Source organism: Tursiops truncatus, chromosome 8, assembly GCF_011762595.2.
Source record: "Tursiops truncatus isolate mTurTru1 chromosome 8, mTurTru1.mat.Y, whole genome shotgun sequence".
Classification (NCBI taxonomy): Eukaryota; Metazoa; Chordata; class Mammalia; order Artiodactyla; family Delphinidae; genus Tursiops; species Tursiops truncatus.
In genome coordinates, this window is record NC_047041.1 from 29,771,718 (window position 1) to 29,792,477 (window position 20,760).

At 35.4% G+C, this 20,760-nt stretch overlaps 1 protein-coding gene across 5 annotated transcripts in view; it reads right to left on the reverse strand.

Annotated features, from left to right (window-relative positions):
- DYNC2H1 (dynein cytoplasmic 2 heavy chain 1) overlaps positions 1-20,760 on the reverse strand; it is a 369,486-nt gene that overhangs the window by 181,712 nt on the left and 167,014 nt on the right. For all 5 annotated transcript variants that reach the window (XM_073808267.1, XM_073808266.1, XM_073808265.1 and 2 more), the window contains 5 exons: positions 16,445-16,608; positions 14,663-14,782; positions 13,975-14,109; positions 12,124-12,267; positions 7,708-7,797 (listed from right to left, as the gene is read on the reverse strand). In XM_073808267.1, the coding sequence (XP_073664368.1) occupies positions 7,708-7,797; positions 12,124-12,267; positions 13,975-14,109; positions 14,663-14,782; positions 16,445-16,608 (653 nt within the window). The remainder of the gene's footprint in view (positions 1-7,707; positions 7,798-12,123; positions 12,268-13,974; positions 14,110-14,662; positions 14,783-16,444; positions 16,609-20,760) is intronic.

Genomic DNA, 20,760 nt, shown 5'->3' on the forward strand with positions numbered 1-20,760 from the left:
ACATTATTAAAATATGACAAAAGGATTTAAATCTCATCAGTAAGTATAATGTATCACTGAAAATAAAATAAGAACATATAATTTATTCACTAGAAAATAAAAAAGATTAAAGCTACATTCAGACTTGCTAAGTCTGGTGGCAGGGTGGTACAGGTGCTGCCGCTCTCTACCTCCTCAACTGCCCTTTTATTGTTTCAAACTCCCTCCTAGGGATAGATAGTAAAGCATGAACTGCAGTCAGAAGCAGCTGTACCAGGAGCCCCCTTACTCCCTTGGTAACAGCAGCAGCAGCAATCAAGTAATAAAAACGCAATTCCATGTTTAAACTGTACCCCCTTGCTGTCACCACTCCAACCACCACACAGGCACAGAACATCCTGGGGCCGTCCCTCAGGCTTGGGCCCCTTGGTCCACTGGAGCAATGCTTCTGGCATAGGTGGGAGAAACAGAGTGGGCAGAGCACAAAAATTCAAAGTATACAGATTACTGTAAAGCAAGTTTATGAGCACAGACTTTAGGACCAGCCTTGCTGGGAATGAAATTCCATTTCATTTGTCTCTGGCTCTGAGATGAATCACTAAGTGAATGAGGATGGCAGAGTCTCTAGGAAAAGCCCTTCTCCACAGGAATGAAGAGAGAAGAGAGACACAAGGGCCAACTCCTAAGAGAGCACTGTGGATTCCTGAACTTGGCGGGGCGGGAGGGGGGCAAAGAGTTTCAGGGAGGAAGGGGGACAGAATGGGCACTTTAAATCACACATTGACAACATGCATGAACTTTGAAAACATTATGCTAAGTGAATAAGCAGAGGACAAACACTTATATGACTCCACTTATATGAGGTACCAAGAGTAGTCAGATTCATAGAGACAGAAATCAGAATGGTGGTTCCCAGGGGATGGGGGGGATGAGGGATGGGCAATTATTTATTGGGTAGGGAGTTCCAGTTTAAGATAAAAAATGAACAATGCAAATTAAGTAATACAGAGATCAAAAAATAAATCAATGATTAAAAAAGAAAATATTAAAACATTAATTAACATAGACTTATTCTAAAAGCAAAACTTATTCTTTAAAGTGCAAAGAAAATAGACAAATATGACAAATAGACAAATATGGCAAGTAAGGGGGAAGGTAAAAATAAAAAAACCTTAATAAAAGTAAGTAGAAAAAAGAAAAATAAGATATTTATAAAGTACAAAATTAAAAACAGTGATAAAATCCAGAGTTGACAAGGATGCAAAGAAGATACCTTAATTACTCTGTGTGTAGGAATAATAACTGGTAATAAAAACCTTTTAGAAGGCAATTTGATAATGCCAAAAAAAATTTCATAAGTTTATATCCTTGGATCAGCCATTATACTTCCATTAAGAAATATAGAGTTCTGGTTCAAGACAATGACACAGGAAGATCCCAAACTCACTTCCTCCTATAGACACACCAAGTCTACAGCTAAAGAAGGAACAATTTCCTCTGAGAAATACCTACAGGCTGGCTGAACAATTACCACACACTGGGCAAAAGAGAAGAAAACCACATCAAAGCGGGTGGGAGAGGCTGGGATAGTCTTGCCATAAAACCCACCCCTGGAACAGTGACCCAAAGTTAGGAGGAAACTCAAAAGCCAGACCTCTGCTTGAGGAATGAAGGGTTTGACCCCATACTAGGCACCCCAACTTTAAAGACCTGCACCTGAGTAACAAGCTCCCAAAATATCTAGCTTTGCAAATCAACTGGGCTCACAACAACGATATCCACAAGAGTGTACTCTTCTGAGAAACAGCTCAAAAAGGGCTCCTATGCTGGACTCACCTGCCCCAGGGCAGCCGATGGAGCTCAGACTTTAAGTGTAAGAGCTTCACTTGGGTAGATTAAAGCATTGGCCTGAGAGGCAGGCATCTAATCTAATACACATGTCTAAGAACTTGCTGGAACACTCTCTGGGTACATAGGCTAGCGGACACCATCTTTGCACTCTCCGTCTGCTAGCCAACAGGTGCCATCATTGTTTTTTCCTTTTCTAGTGGGTGCCATCTTTCCGCACATGCTCTGCCTCACTCCAGGCATCAGGCACCATATTTGCACTCTCCCTCAGCCTTGCTCTAGCCAGTGGGTGCCACCTTTCTTATTTTTTTTTCTTTTTCTGGTGGGTGCCATCTTTATGTTCCCCCTCTGCCTCCCTACAGCCAGCAGGCAACATGTTCTCACTCTCTCTCTGCCATGCTCCAGGGCACCAGTATCTCTCAGAAGTGAGCTTTATATACTTGTGGAGCCCTGATTTTTGTAGCTACAGCCAAGGGGCCATCCCTTGATCATATGGCTCTGGAGGCCAAGGGAGCTTGCATTCCTGGGTCCCATGGGACTCTAACAATTGGAGAGACAGTTCTTGGCAGGCTACTATCTCCAAGGTTCTGCACAGACAACATAATGACACACCCCCACATCTTTCTGTGAAAGAAGCCTATTTGCTTGTACTGGAGCTTTGGCCTGAGAGGCAGGCTTCAGGTTTGGCGCATACCTAGGGGCCTATGGAACTCCTCTCAGGGATCATAGGTCAGTGAATGCCGTCTTTGCCCTCTCCTTCTGCCTTACTATAGCTTGCCAGTATCTCCTAGAAAAGAGCTTATACACGTATCTAGAGCCTCCGTTTATGCAACTGCCAATCAGGAGACACCACCAGATCACCTGGCTCAAATGGCCAGTGGGGATTATACTTGCAGTCCCATAGGACTGTATATATTTTCATATTTTAAAATTTGCTCCCTGAGCATCTGGCTTCAAAGCATCCTGAATCTACTGCTGACTGATAAACTTCCTCCATATGATGCTGACAGGTCATGAGACACCCTCAAGCTACAGGGAGATAATAAGAATATAATAGGCTGCTTGAACAATCACAAAGGTTTAAGAGACAGCCAAGAGTTAGGGTAGGGTTGAATGATAAGGTTCAACCACCAGGAGACTGGTCTAGCAGCACCATTTTGGAGTCCTCCCTCCAGCCTACTAATGTCAGGGGCTTACCCACCCATCAGTGGGCTAGCACCAGAGCCAGAAACTCCAGACCCACAGCCAGCCAATCCAGGAACCAGCTCTGCACACCAGCAGATCGATACCAACCCCAGCCTCCCCAGCCCCCAAGCCCTGCAGCCCCAGCCCCTCCCACCAGTGGGGTGGCATGAGCTCCAGCCTCCCCAGGACCTGCAGCCAGCCAGCCCAGAACCTGGTCCTGCCCATCAGCAGGCCAGCACCAGCCCCAGGATCCTCAGGCTATGTGACCAGCCATGCTGGGACATGGCCCCATACACCAGGGCCTGGCAGTCAATACATGAAGTAGGGCCTGGTAGCCACCTAGAACAGGGACCAGTGCTGCTGACTAGTATGACCACAGTACCTGGCCCCGCCATAATAGAAGGGTCCATGCAGCCCACATAGGGGGCAACCTTAGAGCATATAGCTCTGGTAAGCAGAAGGGGGTATGCTGCTAAGCTCCATAAGACATCTCCCACATAAACCATTCTCCAAGATTGGAAAACATACTTGACTTAGAGTTCATAGAAATAAAAAGAGAATTCAGCAAAATGAGGAGACAGAGGAGTATGTTTGAAACAAAGGAAAAAGACAAAGCCCCAGAAGAAGAACTAAGTAAAGTGGAGATAAGCAATCTACCCAATAGAGTGTTCAAGTTAATGATCATGAAGATGCTCAACAAACTCAGGAGATGAATGGATGGACATAGAGAAAAAGTTAACAAAGAGTGAAAAAATATAAAGATGAACTAAACAGAGCTGAAGAATACAATAACTGACATAAAAAATATACGAGAAAGCAATCAAAACAGATTAGATAATAAAATGAAATGAATCAGTAAACTGGAAGACAGAGTAGTGGAAATCACCCAAGCTGAAGAGAAAGAAAAGAAAAAGGAATTTAAAAATTTTAGAATAGTTTAAAAGACCTCAAGGACAACATCAAGCATACTAACATTCACTTTATAGGGGGTCTCACAAGGAGAAGAGAGAGAGAAAGAGGCAAAGAACTTATTTGAAGAAATAATAGCTGATAATGTCCCTAACCTGAAAAGGAAAAAGACATCCAAGTCCAGAAATCACAGAGTCCCAAACAAGATGAAACCAAAGAGGTCTAAACAAAGACACATTACTAAAAAGTGGTAAAAATTAAAGATAAAGAAAGAATCTTATGAGCAGCAAGAGAAAAGCAATTAGTTATACACAAGGGAACTTTCATAAGACAATGAGCTGACTTTTCAGCAGAAACGTTGCAGGGTACACAAAACAAAAAGATACAAAATATGATGTCAAAAACAGTAAACAAACAAACAAACAAACAACAGTAAACATTGGGGGAAGGTGAGTAAAAACACAGGATTGTTAGCATGCATTCAAACTTAAGAGAGCATCAACTTAAACCTTAAACTAACACACACACACACACACAAATAGGTTTTTATATATGAATCTCATGGTAACCACAAACTAAAAATCTATAAGAGATACATACAAAAAAAAAGAATCCAAACATAAAATTAAATACAGTCATCAAATCACAAGGGAAGAGGGCAAAATAAGATGACAGAAACAAAAATGAACTATAAAAATAACCAGAAAACAATTATTAAAATGGCAATAAGTACATACCTACCAATAATTACTTTAAATGTAAATAGACTAAATGCTCCAATCAAAAGATACAGAGTGGCTGAATGAATAAAAAATCAAGAGTCATATATATGCTGCCTATAAGAGACTCACTTAAGAACTAAAGACAAACACAGACTAAAGTGAGCGGATGGAAAAATCAACTCCATGAAAATGAAAATGAAAAGAAAGCAGAGCTTTCTTTAAAACAGAATTTAACAGACTTTAAAATAAAGACTGTAACAAGAGACATAAAAAGACATTACATAATGATAAAGGGATCAATCCAACGAGCAGACATAACAACTGTAAATTGTTATTTAAAAATGGACAAATCACGTGAATAGACATTTTTCCAAAGAAGACAAACAAATGACCAACAGACACATGAAAGGATGTTAAACATCACTAATCATCAAGGAAATGCAAATTAAAACTGCAAAGAGATATCACCTCACGTCTGTCCAGAATGGCTATAATCAAAAAGACAACAAATAACAAGGGTTAACAAGGATGTGGAGAAAAGGGAACCCTTGTGCGCTGTTGGTGGGATTGTAAATTAGTACAGCCACTATGTAAAACAGTATGGAGGTTCTTCAAAAAACGTAAAAATAGAACTGCCATATGATCTAGCAATTGCACTTTTGGGGTATTTTTCAAAAGAAATGAACAAAAACACTAATTTGAAAAGATGTATGCTCCCCTATGTTCACTGCAGCATTATTTACAATAGCCAAGATATGGACGCATCCTAAGTGTCCATCCAAAGATGAATGGATAAAGAAGATGTGGTGTGTGTGTGTGTGTGTGTGTGTGTGTGTATACACAATGCAATATTACTTGCCCATAAAAAAGTAATGAAATCTTGCCATTTGTGACAACATGGACGGACCTAGAGAGTATTATGCTAAGTGAAATAAATTAGACAGAGAAAGACAAATACCCCATATGATTTTACTTTTATGTAGAATCTAAAAAACAAAACAAACATAACAAGACAGAAACAGATTCATAGATACAGAGAACAAACTGGTGGTTGCCTGAGGAGAGAGAGTTGGGAGATGAGCGAAATTGATGAGGAAGATTAAGAGGTACAAACTTCCAGTTATAAAATAGGTTATGGGGGTGTAATGTACAGCATAGGGAATATAGTCAATAATATTGTAATAACTTTGTATGGTGACAGATGGTTACTAGACTTATCATGTAATGTATAAAAATATCAAATCACTATGCTGTGCACCTGAAACTAATATAATATTCTAAATCAATTATACTTCAATAAAAAAAGAGGGGAAAAAAGACATGAATGCAAGACTTGAAAGCATAAAACTCCTAGAAAAGAAAGCCACTGCTTACTTACTCGTACATGTACATAAAGGTGAAGGAACTGAACAGGTTGTTCACTGAACTGCAGTCATTCATAACAACAAACAATATAGAAATAATCTAATATCCACCAGTAGAGTACTAGCATATAATTATATTATGGAATGCTACACAACCACTCAAAATAATAAGGTTAACATATTTATACTTATGTAAAGATCTTCAGGACCTATTGCCACAAAAGAGTTGTTACAGAAGAAACTATAATGTAAGGAAAAATTTTAAAACTGTATCTATATATTTGTACATATGAATATGAAGAGAGAAGAAACAGATTATAAGGAACATATCAAACCTTGAACTGGTTTACTCTAATGAAGGACTAAGAGTTAGAGGAGAGGATGAAATGAATGTTTAAAGTTTTCTTCTATATAGCTCATTAAATTTGAAACATTTTCTGAAAATATTTTAAAATTTTGGGTAATCAAATTTTACAAAGTTTTATATGAGATAATGCATTATAAAAATGTTTAAAGATATCATGAATCTATAACAAATGAAACTACTGATATATCATCCTTATATCTAGGATCATAACTACTGACAATTATTTGCTTACAATTCCTCATTTTACACAAGTTAAAATTGAAGGCCAAATAGCTGATTTTCAGAATTATAGTAAACTATAAGACCTATAAAAGAAAAATATATATCCATAGTTTTCAGTAAAGAAGGAATTCTGCAGAAATCCTCAACTATAATTCTTTGAATTTCCAATAACACCCCTTGTCAAAGTGCTGAAAGGTACTTTGAAGGGTTTATTCTCTGTCTGAAGTAAAGATCTTCAACAAAATCACTCTAATCATAAAAATTACTATCTTATTCTATAGTAACAATATTAAGTATATCTTTTTCAAGATTTTCTAAGAAACCTATATAATTGGACCATAATAACTCTATTCCTCTCACTTAGTTAACTGCCTTACAAAGTGCTTTTTTAACATATCTCAAGCTATACCCAAGGACTGACATTAAAAAGAAGTCCTAAGTGAAAACCCTCTGTGTTTTCTATAATATTAAGAAATTTCTAAAATATGTTTCACTGTATATTCCTCTGGGTCCCCTATAATTTGAAGACTTATGACAAATTTATTTCGTAACTCAGGATCAGGTGTTAGTTTACTTCATAATGCGAAGAATAGACAATTATTTTGTTCCCCAACCCAGGGGACATCCAGCAGTGTCAAGAGATGATTTTGATTGTCACAGCGGGGAAATGGAGGGCTAATGGCACCAGAAGATAGAGGCCAGAGGTGACACTAAATATCCTAAAATGCACAAAACAGCCCCCCACAACAATTAACTATGTGGCACAAAATGTCACTGGTACTGAGATTGAGAAACATCGGCTAGAAAATGACCTACATAATCCATCCTCGTTCCTTCTTTCAGTGGCTACTGACATGTTCAGGGCTAAGTCAGCTAACCCAGGGTTTGCTCTCCCTTCTTTACTTGTCACTTTTCTCCCTACGACATCCCAAGTGCTGTAAGACATTCTGGTTAGTAATGAGTTTTATTCTGGGAAAATATCAGATATGTCAATTTTAATACCTTTTTAGTATGTAAAGAATTATGTATAATTTAATATAATTTAACCTAATACTGTATTAAATCAAGGTTCAGGTAATATTTTATAAGTGAAAAACGCAATGTTTCTTACCTTAAATAGGCAACGGCATATATATTCATATACCATATGTTTTAATGAGTTGATGAGAGACTGAATCCTCTGTTCTGTATTTTCAGAATCCTGTAGATTACAATTTGAAAATTGAAAACCCATTAGGAAATTCATGAACATTTAAAAGGTACCCCACAGTTTAATCATGCTTATAAATTGTTCCTCCAGACTCAAAACTGATTCTGGGACAATTATCTTCAGCAAACAGACTCAAGGGACTAGACGAATAAGTGCATTAAACTTCTACATTAATATAATAAAAAACTGATGTATTTTTTAATGTATAGATAGAGTTAAAGCTTTCAATAAATGAAAATTATAACCAATTACCAGTAATATCATATGAATTGAATTTGACCATACCACTTTGATTCCTACTGGCATTAAAAATACTACGTCAATCTGGGTTAAAGCCATTTAATTACTTGTATTATAATTACCAATCCAGCCCCAAAACAGTATGACCAGAACCATACTATAAAGAATTTTCTCATCCCCAGTACAGGAACTTAAACATTCTTAAACCATGCCCTCCAGCTTGAATTTGAAATACGTGGTGTAAAAATTCATACATAGTTTTAGTTTTTTATCTGCTTTTGTACCTCCATTGTACATGATTGCTATGATTTGAAAAATATCATTAATGGATATTTTATTTGATTAATGAAAAATGGCTTGGGGTAGGAATAGTGGAGGGGATGTTGTAAAGGCTGGCCTTTTCCCTTGGTGTGATATGAGTGTAAGTTTCACTTCATTCTGGGTGCAATTGGAGAATACATGCCTTGCAGAATTCAATTCTGGTATAACATTTAGACAAAATTTCTTGCTTCCTTGTGATGATAACTGGCAAGGAAAAAAAAACTAGCAAAATAATTTTAACAGTTTAGAGAAGTACACCCAGGACGACAGGATGAGCAATAAAATGTGTGAAATTAGCAGAAAACATTGTGACTTGATACTCAGATACATCAAATGTAGGTTTCTGGCCGTGTTAGTAGCATGTTCTAACCAAGAGAGCTCATTATTCACAGTTCATACCACAAACACTTCTCTTAATTTTACTATTTATTAACAAAGATCACATGTGGAATTGAAGCTTAGATCCACTAAAAGACACTCTAATGTGAGACAGAATATAGTACCTACAAGGTCCAGTAGATTTTCAATGTATGTACTTCTATGTATTTCAGATTATATTTTTCAAATGAACTCAAATGCCCACCTAAACACATATGTGCATATACACGAACAAACACATGCAAAGGTCAATGTTATTCAATGGCCGTATTATCACAGAACTATTGTCACTAAGGAAGTACTGAGCTATAAGCTTTTCTAAACAGTACAAAATAACCAGTATTTTTACTAAGTTGATTTAGACCTTCTAACTTATTTCTCAGTCCTTATATTTTATAGGGTCATTGAATTTTAACATACAATTTTTTTACTAAAAGATAAGAATGAATTTTAAATGAACTTATTACTGTGTACTTTCTAAGTAATTTATACAAAATTATTAATAAAAAACGAAGTTAAGTATAAATGACTCTCTAGATTTACCTGTGACACAGCAAATTAGAAATATGATCAATATATCATGACCCAACTCTCACAGACTTTACACTATTACTGTTTTTTGTAAAAATTCTTCTACCAGCACAATATTATAAATGGTTTGATTAAATTTAACATATTAAAATTCAATTTTTTTTAAAACCAAAGGACAAAGAACACAATTATGTATTCTTCAACCCTTTCCTGCATCTTGAAACCTTATCTTTGTCCAAAGGACATTACATATATACATGGGAAAAATGCTTACCTTGTCCCCCAGGACTGAGATGACAGATTTTACTAACAAAGCCTACCCCCAAAGCAGAAGCTCTTCGTTAGGTGCCATTTTATTTCAAATCTAATGTAAGAACAACTTCAAATGATTTACTTTAGTGGAAAAGACATCAGTAAACTTTAATCATTATTTGTAATCAAATAAAGATTTTCTGAAATAACTCATTCATGAAAATATTAAGTAGTCCATGCCAATGAAGACAAAGATTTTTTCCTGTTTTATTCTCCATTATATCACCCATGCACCTAGAAAAATGCCTGCCACATGGTAAGTCTGCGATAAATATTAACTGAATGAATAATAATCTTTCCTCAGAAAGATAGACTTAAGTAAACCTACTCGGATATGAAATTTTACTCCTAACTATCTAAAAGAACAAATTATTCTCACCCAAAATATAATTCTAAAAAACACTTATATTAGTATTATACTGAACACAAAAATTATAAACAACTTGATGAATTTGGTTTCATAAAAATATTTTTTAGGGTCTTCCCTGGTGGCGCAGTGGTTGAGAGTCCGCCTGCCGATGCAGGGGACGCGGGTTCGTGCCCCGTCCCGGAGGATCCCGCGTGCCGCGGAGCGGCTGGGCCCGTGGCCGCTGGGCCTGAGCATCCGGAGCCTGTGCTCCGCAGCAGAAGAGGCCGCAGCAGTGAGAGGCCGCGTACCACAAAATATATATATATATATATTTTTTAATAAATTAAAAAGCAAATTAATAAACCCAAAATATTTACGACAAAGGTTTAGTGTCCTTAATATATAAGCTCTTATAAGTAAAATTTTAAAATAGTAATACCATATTTGTAAAAATAATAATTTACCAAAGAAAAAACACAAATAATCCGATATTTATCTTACAAGTGATATTTATCTTACAAGTGACCAAAGACTTTCAAATATAGTGAAATATTTTTCAATTACCTAATAGGATATTTATTAAAAGTTATATAATATTCATTTTTGCTCAAGGTGTAGATTAAAAAGGCCCCTGTTGTTGTATTAGTTTAATATACCAACAGCATATATTTCCAAAGGATAATTAGACAGTATTTGTCTAAAGGCTTACAAATGTGCATTTTTGCCCGAGCTATCCAAGTCTAGGAATTTAACTAGGAAAATAATTGGAGAAACAAAACACTGGGGAAAAAGCCCTGTAAGTGTCTATAGCTATTTTAAACATAACCCCCAAATTCTTTGACCCTCCATCCATCATTAAAGTCTCTTTCCCCTTCTTGAATCTGTGTAGGCTCTGACTGCTTCAACCCATAGAATACAGCAGAAATGACCCAAGGCTGGGTCATAAAAGGCAATTCAGCTTCTGCCTTGTTCACTGAAATACATGTTTGGTATCTCAGTATGCAATATGAGGAATCCAATTACTCTGTGCTGTGAGGAAGCCAAGCTTCACGGAGAGGTACTGCAGTCAGCAGTCCTAGTCATCAAGTCCACCCACCTCAAGTACCAGATATGAAAGTGAAGCCTCCCCAAAACCACTTGCACTCTCAATTCCTCACAACCAAGACCCCAGACCTTGTGAAGCAGAGGTAAGCCATTCCTGCAGTGCCCTGACAAAATTCCCCATAGAATCCATGAGCATAAGAGAAACATTGTTTTAATCTGCTAAATTTGGGGGTAATAAGATATTCAGCAGAGATAACCATAACACCCTATAGGAGGTAGCTAAATAAAGTAGGGTATAGCCTCACAAGCTCTCAAAAATATTGTGTAGGTTTGTATTTATTGACATGAAAATTGTGTACTATATATATATATATATATATATATATATATTTTTTTTTTTTTTTTTTTTTGTGGTACGCGGGCCTCTCACTGTTTTGGCCTCTCCCGTTGCGGAGCACAGGCTCTGGACGCGCACGCTCAGCGACCATGGCTCACGGGCCCAGCCACTCTGCGGCATGTGGGATCTTCCCGGACCGGGGCACGAACCCATGTCCCCTGCATTGGCAGGCGGATTCTCATCCACTGCGCCACCAGGGAAGCCCCTGTACAATATATTTTTAAAGCACAGTATTATACCTTTTGGTAAAAATTATGTGTATTCTTTAATATATTGTTCCCTCCATTAGAATACAAGCTTGATAAAACAGTGTATATTCCTGTATTCCCATTTTCTAGAACAATATCGGGTATGTATTATAGCCTCAAACAACATTGGTATACAATGAAATTTTAAATGTTGTTTTCCCCAGGTAATAGGATTATGTGGATAATTTCTTATCTTTATACCTTCCTGAATCATCCATGTTTTTTTTTAATGATCATCTGAGAAGACAATCATTTATTAATTTATACTCAGAACATAAATCATTTCCATTAAGAGGACTGCCACATTGGGACAGTTTGTTAAAAACACAAAATGCAACTAAGGAGCTAGTTTCTTTTAAATATAGTTTAAAAGTGTTACATATGGTCTTTTGAAATATAATTCCAAGCAACTTTTCTCAGGAAATTATTATAAATTAAGCAGCTAGTAAAGCAATCTCTCTCATTCAGTCTCAGCTATGGGGTAACCAACAGCATACCTGTTTGTTTTGCAGAGCTCGCTGGAAAAGTCGGAGAAATGCAGCCAAACTAAAACGGTACATGTTATTAATTTTTGACAAGTCAGAGATAATGAAGTACATCTTGCTGGCACTCTCAGCCAGAGGGAGATAGGCATCCCGCTCCTGTGGAACAAGGGGTGGGGGTGGGGGGCGGGAAGGGTGACACCTTAGTTCTAATGTTTTACTGCCACCTACAGACTGCTATGCACATATCTAGCCGCAGCCTTACTTTCAACATACATACAACAAATAAAGATTAATCACAGAATTTTATAAAGAAACTGCATAATCCAGCTTTTCTATTTTTAAGTTTTTATACTTCTTTTAATCCTAAGATATTACACTTTTGTTTTGTATTTTTATGTAACTGCAAGCAATGTATTCTAAATACTTCCCCTCTCCTCTGATTACAGAACTAGAAGTAGTACATGGGTTGGTTTCAATGAAGACCAAGAATACTTGTATTAGGGGAAAGAGGTAAGCACCTGTATTAGGGTTAAATGGAATGGTAAACAGTTGTGATCAGAGGTCACGTAGGTCATGTAAGACAGCATGGCACTACAGGCTACCCCTGCAGTGGAGAAAAGTTAGAACAATGAATCTAGTGTGTGGGACTGGTACCAACAAGAACACTGATGGAAGCAGAGGTAAAGTAGAAGACTGTAACGAGTGTCCACATTAAGATAATAAAGCACCTAGCATTGTTCAACATAAGCATAGAACCAATAATCACAGGGGCTTTCATTCTGACTGAAGGTAAATGATGATAAAGATGAAAGGATCATAGGATTAAATGGCCTTGAGGTTATGAACTGAACTCTGAGAAGGCTCTCCATGTCATTCTGATCAAAGCACCAGGATTATAAATATGATACTGGTAAAATTATGTGTGTGACTCAGAGATGCCTGTTCGGAAAGAGAAGGCACAGAAAGTTCAAAATCCTTTTGGTATACAGTGACAGCTATGACATCTGCCAATTTTACCTATGGTAGAGAAGGTGGGATGACTGGATTGGAAACAGGCTATAGGTTTTCTCTTATTCTGATTTCAACAGAGCTCTTTCTCAAGTGAAGAAACTAATACTATGTAAGTGTAGAATTTGAGCAACAGCTGAAAAACACCTAAAATAACATTTGGAAAAGTCATTGAGGGAAATGGGAAATATTAAAGGATGTCAGTAAGGGTCCAGGTCAGGTTGGAGACTGGGAATTCACAATAACATTAATCTGCTTCATTGTTTGATTTTCTTCAGCAAATCTTTGTCACCGAATGTAGGAGGAAAAAAAAAAAGATACATTGTACTGATATAAGGTTGAAATTTTGCTCTAGGAAATGTCAAAAGAATAAAGCAAGAAGGATTTTAACCATTTTTAAGAGAAGAGTTCAGATCAACACATTCATGGGGTCCAGGATGAGTAGGGAAGAAAAATGTTTTTGATGGAAAGAATAGCTTTTAACTCTTTCATTGATATACTTAACTTGCCTTAACTTAAGAAAAGTTCCAGGAATGGCAAAGATGCTCTCTAATAGTCATTTTAAACACGTTCATTTTCAATTTCAGTACAAGTTTATAGCTCTAGAACTTTGGATAACATGCCAGAAATCAGTAGTACTCAGCAGGGCTCAATGACCAGCACTCCTTACACTTGATACCCTCAACATCTATCGCCATCTCTATAATAAGAATTAGACCCAAGGACCTGGTGTTTTTGAATAGCTTTCTTTTTTTGCAGTCATCATTCCCCTGAAGTCCTGGTACTAAAATTTTTATCATATTAACATGAAAGTTTAAGAAAACAATATAAGATCACAAAGAAGGAAATATTTACTTGATCAAGAGAAATTTGGAGTTTGTAAGATTCTTTAAGTGACTCCTGAATAAGTGCACTGCTTGCTTTTGTCTGATTCAAAGATTCAATCAAATCCTTATTTTCCAAAATATTGCCTTGAGATGTGGCAAGTGTCTGCAGAAAAATTAATAAAATAATATGAACATTATTATATATATTAAAATAATCAATTAAAAGAAGCCCATGTTAACTATCATTAATTTGATGATGTTTTGGGGAACTTATGTTCTCTTAAAAGAATTTCATTATTTTACAGCCTTCTGTATCAAAAGACACTGTAAATCATTATATGATACTATATCATCAAAACATTGTATATGTATTAATTTTATCAACCTAATAAAAATAAAGACTAAAGTTACAGATCAAATCATAATTTCATGCTACCTTTGAATGTTTTTCTGAGCATAAAATCAAATATTAATGAAATAATACAGTATAAAGACGATATTAGTTAAAAATTGCTTGTCTTAAACATTACTCCTAGAAGTCTTATATTCCAAGACATCTACCTTTTTCTATTTGAATTTTGACTTTAAGATACATATTGATGTGTCTTTGATACAACCAAAAACATGCTAAAGGTACTATAATTTTTTAAAAAACAATATTTGATTATAATCAAAATAATATAATATGAAAAATATCCTGAATAGCTCAATTTTACCTCTAAAAGAGATTCTTCAAGCTTAGCTAACTGTATTTTCTTATCTTCTTCCTGTTGTAATAGTTTTGTTTTCTGGTCCTCTAAATCAGGTTTCTCATGCTGAATAGTTAATGCCAAAAGCTTAAAAAAAAATCCAAGGTTATTCTAGCAATAAAGTTCAAACAAAACAAACCAAAATGAAAACTTCCCACAAACAGGTCTTATGTTTTATCATATATTACAAGTATAATGATACTACTATGTACTTCATTTCATTCCTTCTAGTTAAACATATGAGACACGTTCACAATTATTTCTGACAAAAGAGGCAAACTGAATAGTTAACTAATTGATAAAATGTTAAATATTATAGGACACTATAAGAAATTGCATTACTTAACATATCAACATGTAATATTCAGTTCTTAAATTAGATTAAATGTATAAAAACTATGGAAGCAAACATTTTTAATGGTAAGTAGTCACAAAAAGAAATAGTTGCCTTACTTAAAATACTATATTAAAATCACAATGAGATACCACATCACATCCACTAAGATGGCTATAATTAAAAAGACAAATGATAATAAATGTTGGCCAGAATGTGGAGAAAGGGGAACCCTCATACATTATTGGTAGGAAAGTAAAATTGTGCAGCTACTTTGGAAAACTTTGTCTATTCCTCAAAATGGTAAACATAGAGTTACCATAAAACTCAGAAATTCCACTAAAAAAGCATTGAATTGTAAACTTTCAAGGGGTGAATTGTATGATATATGAACTGAATCTTAATAAAGCTGTTGAAAACTGCTATGTCAAATTCTTCAGTTTGAAACTTTAAAATAGGAAATGACATTTGCATGTCATAAAATATATTAATTTGAAATCTATTGTATAAGCATGTTCATTCAGTTCTTGTTAAAGTAATACCTAAATAGCCCTTTTCAGCAATTACTGTGGAGATCTTTTATATAGAAGAAGGAATCTGTCAATTCTGCCAAGCTCTGAGTAATCTGTACATTGTTTTATTTATGAGAAGTATCATCAAGCCAATCAAAAGACATTGTTCATAAAAATATGCAGTGAGTCATCTAGTATGGTAAGAAAAATATTTTAATAGCAGAGTTTTAAAAATTACAATAAAGTAAAAACCATGGTAAATATACATGCTATCATATAAATCAAAAGAGAAAAATATACTATTGTTAGATGGTAGAAAACAGGATGATACTAAAAAAGTCAACAGGATATCTTTAAAGAGGAAAAATGAGTAAGGGAGTGTATAAGTAAAAATCTGTACATGAAAATCATTTTGTAATTCATGTAATAACTATAAAATGTAATAAGCCATACACAGATAAAGTAAATTCAAACATGCAAATGCTCTAAGTAAAAAAAAAAAAAAATGTTGGATTTGGAATCAAAGACCCTCACCTAGCTGAATAAGTCAATAACTGCAATTTTAACATTTAAACTTCAGTTTTCACAGTTAAAAAAAATAAAGTTGCTAATCTTAACATGTATGATCCTCCATTTCTCAAATTCTAACAAATATGACAGACGTAGACTGTAAAATTAAAGTTATACTGGAAGAAGTAGCAATTTGACATTAGCAACAAATATACAATTCTAACACTAATGGAAAATGAAATAAACCCAAATGTGTTACTGATCTGCAAGTATATTTTCAAAATCATGAGTTTAAATGCTAATCAGTTTAACAAAACAGCTTCCCACTCAAAATATTTCATTAGTATACAAAGATACTAAATATTTCTAAGGCAAATGATTGTCCATATATACCTGTCCTCGTAATCCACTTCTTGTTGTAGTAAAGTTAACCTCAGTAACGATGGAAGCTGCATCCGGTGGAATAAAGGGATTTGGGTTTCTTGTTGACAAAAAAAGGCGAAATTCTTCATTGTAGTCGATAATTTTGTCACCTATTTGTACCACATAACGTGGTCCTGTTTTTTCAAAATGACATAATTAGTTGGCCGGAATATTCTGTATTTTGCTACATGACATTAAAAAATATAATTTTCTAGTACTTCTAAATAGTTTTTACTACAGGCTGTTCGATACAGTCCAAAATACAGCAACAGCAAGGCCACCCAAAAGACTATTAACGAGAATGCTCTACTGATCAATCAGCACTTATGCAAACAAGGATAAATAATATTCATTAAGACAATCCTAGGATACTGAAGCATCAAAGGAATGTCTACTTATATTCAATATAGTTTTAACATTAACTATATGTTTGATATTACCAATTTTTCTGAAATGTTTGATTATAGATGACAAAAATAGAAACTCTTATTAATTATTCTCTACTTCAAAATTCATCAAAGTGTTTATTGTACTAGTATTTAAGATGTAACACTTGAAAACAGAATGACCTGGTAAAAACCTGGAATTAACAACGTATGAGTAATTGCAAAGAATCCATTATTAACGTCAAAAAAGATTTATTCAGACTGCCGTACACAGGTACTTTGCAATAAATTAAACTGAGAAAAAGTAAACTTCTGCGTCACAAAGGAGTTTTTTTATATTCTAATATAAAACACAATTATATTAATTATACAACATATACAGAAAAATCAATCAACAATTACATGCATTACTTATGATTTTAACTGATAAAAAATAATTTTTTAGGTAAAAAATATATATTATCAAAGATTATTTTCTAATGTTAAGAAAAACAATGTAATGAATTTTTGAGAATCCTAGAATAGATTTTAAAATTTACTTAACTTTTTAAAGTTAATGTGAAAAGAATTCAATATGTACTTTATGAAAGAGGATATGTAAATGGTTAAAAAACAATATCAAAATAATGCTGAACTTTAACCATTACTAGTAAAAAACAAATTTAAAGGTTCAATGTAATAACTCTACATCAACTAGAATGATTCAAGAAAATGCAAGCAGGATAAATGCAAAGAAAACTACTTCTAAGGACATCATAGTAAAACCACTGAAAATCTATGACAAATGCAGCACAACAATAATGCAAAGGCAGGTATTGAGTATATGGAGTTAAAGACCAATACTGGAAAAGTTTCAAAGTATTTATATTAAAAAAATAAGTCACAGACGCATACTGTTATACACAGGGTAGCCATTAAAAACTACCAGGTTAATTAGAAAACTACATTAGTTATTGCATGAATTGGTTAACTGTACTACAAACTGTACTACAAATATTAACACTGCCATGGTGAATAAAAATGCAAAACCAAATGATACACTGTTTATGAGAAACACACCTTATAAAGAAAACCAACAGAAAATTGAAAGTAAAAGAATGGAAAAATATACCATGCGAACACCAATCCCCAAAATTAGTGTAATCATTCTAATGCCAAATTCTAAAACTTGAGATACTTCTAGAGACAAAAGACAGTTGATAATGATAAAGAAAATAACCAAACAGGAAGACAGCACATTCCAAATATGTATGCATCCAAATACACAGCTTCAAAATATTTAAAGTAAAAATTGATGGAACTAAAAGAAAAAATTCAAAATCATAGAGACTTCTTCTCAATACATGATAGAAGAAATAGAAATAAAAAGTAAAGGTATAGAAAATCTGAACGTTACTATTAACAAACTTGAATTAATTGACTTTAGAGAAAATTAAAATAACCAAGAGCAAAATTTACATAATTCTCAAGTGTACACGGAATATTTGTGAAAATTAGCCAATGCCAGATCATAAAAAAAGCTTCAACAGGATTAAAAAACTGAATACAGAATAAGTTTTCTGACCACAACAGAGATAAGCTAGAAACCAATCCCAAAAGGGTAACTAGAAAATATCTAACTCCCTGGAAATTAAACAACAAAAGCAATGAGTAACTTATGAATTAAAAAAATACAAACCAAAACTTGTGGTATGAAACTGAAGAAGGGCTTAGCAGAAAGTTTATAGACAAAAAAAATGCATATATTAGGAAAAAGAAAATAATGAATTATCAATACTTTGAATTTCTATTTCAAGAATCTAGAAAAAAGACAACCAAATAAAATCTAAGGAAAATATTAAGAATAAAATAAATAAAAAGCAAAAATTAAAAATACAATAGAGAAAATCAACAAAGTTAAAAACTGGTATTTTGAAAAAAATCAGTAAAATTGATAAACTGACCTACCAAAGAAAAAGAGAAAAAAATTATCAATATCGAAAAAAAGACACATTATTGAAAAACTCTCAGAAATTTTAAAGTTATAAGAATATTATATGAAAACACACCAATATATTTGACAAATTAAATGCAATAGACAAACACCTAAAATAATTAATCTAACTTGATATATACACAGAATATAGATTACAAACAAAACTAAATTAACTCAGGGAGAAGAAATCAAGATGGCAAAGCAGGAGGATACAGAACACATCAAAAATATGTCTACACGTGAAACAGTTCTCACTGAAAGCTAACTGTAGGCTAGCAGAACTAGAAGACTGTAAGAAAGATGCATATAGAATTGGGTATAAATGGATGAGAAGCTATCAGGTCTGGACCTGTGCCCCTAGAAGGGGACTCAGAAGAAGAACGATCACACAGACAGAGATCCTCTCTAGGGAGTAGGTGGTTTGAGTCACAAATTGGGCACCCTTGTCAGACACTGAGAATGTGAGTCTCCTTGCTGTTTGGAGGGCTGGGGGAACTAACAGGAGGGCTGTGAGAAGCCTGGACTCCATTCATGAGGAGCACATCCTCGCTTGCTTACTTCCAAAAAAGGGCGGAGAGGGTGGACTGAAACTGCATGGGTGGCTGACTGGTTTCCTGTGACTGCTCCAGCACACATCCCACTCTAAGTCTAGCAACTGCTCCAGCCTCACTGGGGTGAGGGCTGCTACAGCTGAGCAGAAAGCTCAGCTGTGAGAAACAAAAGCAACACAGACCTAAAGCGTGTCTGAGCAGGGTGGGAGCAGCCATTACTGATGCTTACACAGGCAGCACATTAGAGCAGCCATGATTTCTGTCTGTGGTCAGACAGCCACAATTCGCACCCAGACCAATGCCAAGTGCCCATGCCAATCCCTCTTGCCCGGGCACTGCTCCCCTCCTGGGCAAGAATGCTGGTGCTGGGATTGAGGAGAAAACAGATTTCAAGGGAATGGAGCCAGCTCAGACCCAACCCTCAAAACTTCTGCTCCACACTATTTACAACAGCCAGGATGTGGAAGCAACCTAAGTGTCCATCAACAGATGAATGGATAAAGATGTGGCACATACAGACAATGGAATATTACTCAGCCATAAAAAGAAATGAAATTGAGTTATTTGTAGTGAGTGGCTGGACCTAGAGTCTGTCATACAGAGTGAAGTAAGTCAGGGAAAAATAAATACCATATGCTAACACATATATATGGACTCTAAAAAAAACCAATGGTTCTGAAGAACCTAGGGGCAGGACGGGAATAAAGACACAGACACAGAGAATGGACTTGAGGACACTGGGAGAGGGAAGGGTAAGCTGGGACGAAGTGAGAGAGTGGCATGGACATATATACACTACCAAATGTAAAACAGATAGCTAGTGGGAGGCAGCTGCATAGCACAGGGAGATCAGCTCAGTGCTTTGTGACCACCTAGAGGGGTGGGACAGGGAGGGTGGGAGGGAGACGCAAGAGGAAGGGGATATGGGGATATATGTATACGTACAGCTGATTCACTCTGTTACACAGCAGAAACTAACACAACAATGTAAATCAATTATCCTCCAATAAAGATGTAAAAAAAAGAATCCAACAAAAGAGAGAGAAAAAAAAAAAAAAAACTTCTGCTCCAGCAACTTGGGAACAGACCCCACCCCGTACAGAGCAGTGATGACCACTGAGCAGAGAAAAAGCCCCAGCTACACCTGGCTCTGATCTAACAACTCCATCTCCAGCCTCCTACCAAGGTGATAGATGCCAGCAAACCTGAGGAAAGACATGTTCTGTGTTCACATCAGATTCAGCTCTCCCACAAAAGCCACTGGGCACAAGCAGACTGTACCACACAAAGGCACCCATTAAAGACTGCAATAGGCAACAGTTTCACCTAATTTCATAAAGACAGAGAAAGTTAAGCAAAATGAGCAGAGGAATT